This window comes from Ostrinia nubilalis, chromosome 15 (assembly GCF_963855985.1).
Source record: "Ostrinia nubilalis chromosome 15, ilOstNubi1.1, whole genome shotgun sequence".
In the NCBI taxonomy this organism is placed as follows: Eukaryota; Metazoa; Arthropoda; class Insecta; order Lepidoptera; family Crambidae; genus Ostrinia; species Ostrinia nubilalis.
Window position 1 is genome coordinate 9936219 of NC_087102.1, and position 5344 is coordinate 9941562.

General features: G+C 33.4%; 2 protein-coding genes across 2 annotated transcripts; one reads left to right on the forward strand and one right to left on the reverse strand.

The window, feature by feature from the left end:
* The first annotated feature begins 208 nt into the window (after positions 1–208).
* LOC135078930 (large ribosomal subunit protein eL43) lies at positions 209–1591 on the forward strand. Its single transcript, XM_063973530.1, has 3 exons — positions 209–320; positions 517–645; positions 1416–1591. The coding sequence occupies exons 1-3, from the start codon at positions 318–320 to the stop codon at positions 1554–1556; spliced, it is 273 nt and encodes a 90-aa protein (XP_063829600.1). The 5' UTR covers positions 209–317; the 3' UTR covers positions 1557–1591.
* A 723-nt stretch (positions 1592–2314) lies between these two features.
* Positions 2315–4187, reverse strand: LOC135078924 (solute carrier family 41 member 1-like). The gene is made up of 2 exons (XM_063973522.1): positions 4070–4187; positions 2315–3978 (listed from the first exon to the last, which is right to left on the reverse strand). Exon 2 carries the CDS (start codon positions 3948–3950, stop codon positions 2664–2666), a length of 1287 nt encoding a protein of 428 aa, XP_063829592.1. The 5' UTR covers positions 3951–3978; positions 4070–4187; the 3' UTR covers positions 2315–2663.
* Between the last annotated feature and the right edge of the window lie 1157 nt (positions 4188–5344).

Below are 5344 nucleotides of genomic sequence, written 5' to 3' on the forward strand. Positions count from 1 at the left end.
ATTATATTCGCAAACCAGTCGAAAAGTGGTCGAAAAGCCCCTTTTTTGTACGGAGTTTTGACGGATTCGATTCGATCAAAAAGTGCGTTTTGTCTAGGGGGGCTGAACATAATGTAAAACACTTGTGTGAGTTTTATGTCATATTACGTGTAACAGTCATTTACGGATTATAATTTCTTTTTAATTTTCTTAAAAATCCGTGGGCCACAAGGTCTCAGTTTAGCTGTAGCTGTCAGTTTCACTATTGACGTTTTTGACAACGTCAAAGCCGCTCTTTCTTTCTGTTGTCTGTCAAGTGTTAGGCAGGTTTAGCAAAAATGGTGAGAATTAAATTCATAAAAATTGCACCAATCACTTGTAAATTATAAAAATAATAGTGTTTATTTAAATGTGCATAGTTAAAATATTTCTACGTGGTTAATATTTTCGTAATAAGTCACGAAATTTTGCAATTTGGTGACAAGTTTTCGAAATGAAGTGCAAGTGTTTTACACTCAATGTTGTGAATTATTACAGGCCAAGCGTACAAAGAAGGTCGGAATCACTGGCAAATATGGAACCCGTTACGGTGCTTCCCTGCGTAAAATGGTCAAGAAGATGGAAGTGACCCAACACGCCAAATACACTTGCTCCTTCTGTGGAAAGGTTAGTGTACATAATTATCGTCTTATTCCGTTTACAACTCTATTAAACATTACATTTTGTGTTAGCTTTCCCAATTCCCCTCTTAGAACCGTAATTTTTGTGTACAATTTCGTGGAATTGTCTTTGTTTACATTTTGAGGTTAGTTTAAACAAAAGTGATATTTTTTTATTTTATAAATTACTACCTGCACCTTTTACGCTTGCTACACGATGGCTAAGTTTTCTTCCCCAAATATTTTACCCACTTACCAATCTTCATAAATAAACACCATTATGTAGCCTAATGTACTCTAAAATAGTATTTAACTTTACTAGTCTTTCTAATTATTGCACAATAATGTTTACTGTAATTAATTTATTAATCTGGTTCCAATAAATACAAATCATATCATCTTTCTAATGTAATAAGTCATTACAATTAACATGTTTTTGGTAAATACCTTCATCTACTCAAGAAAACTAACTGGATTATGGCTATTATAACACTGGTTATAACCTCAAATGTTTTTTCTCTTCTTTATGATCAAATTAACATTTGGTACACAGAGACAACATCACTAATTTTATAATTATTTTGTTTTCAATAATTAGGTAATTTATAATGCATTCAGTGCATTTTCCTGTTTATGAACAGGGTGGTTAAGATATTGATAAACCAATTAAATCGTTTGCCTCCTGTCACATAAAAAAAAAAAACAATTAAATTCCTGTGTTTAAAAATGTGTTTGTTATTGTCAATATAAGATTACTAACTGTAAATTTCATTTCAGGATGCCATGAAGCGTTCTTGCGTTGGCATCTGGTCATGCAAGCGCTGCAAAAGGACAGTAGCCGGTGGCGCCTGGGTGTTCTCAACCACAGCTGCGTCATCATGCAGGTCCGCTGTGAGGAGGTTACGTGAAGTCAAGTAAATGACTAGTATAAGACAATAAACACAAAATCAAAATGTTATTTGTTTCATTTTTATCACCTATTCGTTAACAGATAAAGATTCGTAGATTTTAAGATTTTCAACTTACATAAGCAGGTAAACATTAAATACACAAATACATAAGATAAAAATTTATTTTAGTGCTTATCTATGCACGTTCCACAAAAACACTTCAAAGCGTTTATCATAAAAGCCTCTGTTTAAAAAGTACATATTTTAGACTGTCTTAATATTGCATCTTATTTTACTTAAAAAAATAAGTACTTACAGAGAATAGCACCAATATTTACTATTATTTATTAGTCATCTTTAAAAATAAATTATTATATTACAAAAAGTAATAATTTAACTTTACAAGCAAAATTAGAATACTGAAGGTGCTATTTTTACAGCATGTCTTTTATAAATAAAGTCAATTCCGAATTTTTGGTCCTAGAGTGTAAAAATCTCTGAAGCTTAGATTAATTAATCTAAGCTCTGAAGTAGGTACACAAAGTTCCATGGCACAAATTATAGACTTTTGTGAGACTTACAAACTAGTATGTTATGAAGAAGTTAGATTTACATTGTATTACATAAACCATGTCTTCTATACATATTGGAATAACAAATAATTACATAAAATAAAAGGGGTTATCTAGATATCAAAATTCATAAGAACCTAGAATTTTGAAACTGTTCAGTTACATTTTAAATTACATTTATTTAGTTGTCCTACTTGAATTTTAATGAAGACACTTTAAAATATAATCCCAAACTTGAGGAAAATGTTTTATTATCATTTTATTTAAGCATTTAAATTACCTTAAAGTAATATAATTGTGTGCACATGCCTATCACAAGGTTGTTGCAATAAAATGTGACTAACCAATTGAGCATGGATAATGCCACATAATTTTGAACTGAAACCTAAGTTACTAAAGATAACAAAATTCCAAATACTAACAATCACATTAGAATACATAGTAGTTGATATGATACAAAATTCTTACTATTTATTAACAATACAGCAAAAATATAACTTTTTCTGCAAATAAGTATAGATAATGATTAGTGATGATAATGCAGAGTTAGGAGAATGAATAGATCATTCTCCTAAGTCTGCATCATCATCATCAATCATATCCAAGACCCTGAAAGCTACACCTAATAATGCAGTACCTAGTAAATCTCCCAATGCAGTCAGATAAGGTATGGCTGAGTTATCAGGGTCCATACCTAGCTTCCACATAAACAACACCATGTAATGACTAATAAGTAACAACAAGAACACTTGCAACATAGCAGCAGACATGTAGAAGAATATAAATGTAGGGGTCATGGAAGTGTGGCCAGCCCTCAGGTAGCCTATGGTATAAATGAATATTAACTGTCCTGGTATTACCATTAAAAGGAGCAATTTAGTAGTATTACTGATAGCTGACCCTTCCTTCTCCCCAGTATGCAGTGATGTTGACATCCTTGACGCATGCACTGCTACCATGTTGCCTCCTATACCATTTATGACTAGTTGATACACTGCTATCCCGTCATATTTGGACACTGTGTAGTCCAATATTAGTCCACCTGCACTGCTTATGACCATGGCAGACACAACAGGAACCCATCCTTCATCTAGAGCCTGCCTAGTGAAGTTGTTTTTCCAAGCAATATAACCACAAAGAGGCACGACAACTGCACCAGCGATGATAATAATAGATGGCAGTATTACGCTTGTGCCAATAGACAAATACAAATGAGAAGCTATCCAAGACAACAGTGCCAAGGTTGTTAAATCACCCAGGCTAGCGGCTATAGGTGTGGCAATGTTGTCTGGATTTATATTTATCTTCCTAGACACAACAACAACACCTATCATGATTAATCCAAGTACGAAACTAGCGAATGATGCCGTGAGAACACTTGATGCACACAATAACAGTGCATGGTGGATATCAAACTGGCCTTTGGGTATCCAGCCCATAGCAACAGCCGCAGAGGCTGCTAAGAATCCAACAAGAACTGCTTGACACTGTATTAAACACAAATTTCCCATCACCAATGAGCCCAAACTGGTTTCTAAGTGTCCGAGATGTGCGTGCGTGGAGAGTCTCGATGCTAGTGTCATTTCTAAGTTACCCTTCAACCCGAGGAGTGCAGGCACTAAAATATACACTTCCGATACTTTCTTGAACACGGTCCAGTGTTGCACATAGTCGAGTAGCAGACTTGCTGCCACCATCCCGAAACCGGCGAGTAAAAACGACAAAAACATTTGCACACCAGCCACCCATGAATTTTCTTTTTCATACTTAATGTCTGGAGGCTTCGTGCCGTTGGCGACGAGACGATAATCATCCGACTTGATATCGCTGGAGCCCTTCGAACCCTTCATTGTTCTAGAATTAGTATTGCTCTTGATTCTGTTCATGATCACAAATTCATTTAAATTATTTTGTTTAATACACAATAAATAAGAACGTAGTAAAAAGCTTATCAAAATGGATCACATACTATGAAAAATCCGTTTGCTTGGCACTGGCGTTAACATGTAATGCAGTGAAAATAAAGATAACAATACGAAAGAAACAATAAATAGCAGCGAGCAGACAGCTCAGCAACAAACAGCTGATTGACGCACAGATTAGATTGACGACACATCAATCTGTCTGTGAGATTGACAGTGTTGACAATCAAATGACATTGACACCGGCATAGGCCATAGACTAGACAAATTATTGGAGTCCGATTCTGTGAGCTTATAGCGCTCAACGAAAGTTGAGACGAGTAACCATTTAATGTGTCTCTCTCCACCACCTTAAAGTGTTTTCCTCATGTTTTCCTAAGAAAAGAGAGTTCATTGCCCTTTCATAATTATGAAAGGTAAAAAAATGTCAGACACGTTTCACTGGAACATTGGAAGACATTTGTAAATTACTAAACGGTGTGAATATCAACGAATATATTTTTGTGTGCATTAACAGCATCATGTGAAATTGATTTTCTACATGCACATTTTTTTTAATATGTAAAAACAAACTAAACTCTGATTTTTAATTCGACGGAATTTTGACATTTCAGAAGTGTTGTCAACATTGAAACATTCCCATTATGAATGGAGAGCATTTTCACAAATTTAAAAATAATCCTTTCTTGAATTCAAGGTTTCACTTGAAAAACTAAGGCTTAAAAATGTACTGATCATTTCAAAATGGTTATTTGAATTTTTATTATCATATTTTTGAAGTTACAAAAAAAATTGGGAAATTATTTTTCTATTACTGGACTCCCTGGCCAATAATCCATGGGTTACAAACCTTTTTTATGAAAATCCTTTTGTTAATAAAATCTTAGGTTCATAAAATAACCAATTTAACAAGATGCCAATTTTATAATCCAAGTTGATTATGACGACGATAATGATGATTGATGATCAATACATATTTTCGTTTAAGAAAATATGTTGTTTTACTGTGTTAAAAACACGTTTTTTTCTATTTAAACTCTAAAATGTACATAATAATTAGTGTACATTGAATTGACAAAACAAACAATAGTTCATTCTTGTAAGTTGTACTTGATGAAATTTCATTTCATATTATTTATTAATAATTCAAAGCAAAAAAGGCTTATTACATCTGAATTGTCAAAAAATGACAGCTGTCAGAATTCCGTCGAATTAAAAATCGGACTATAGAAAAAAATATTATAATGATCATTATGATTGTGTTAATAAGCTAAATCTTTTGTTGGACCGTACTTATTGAAAGTTGGCGTTTGACATTTGAC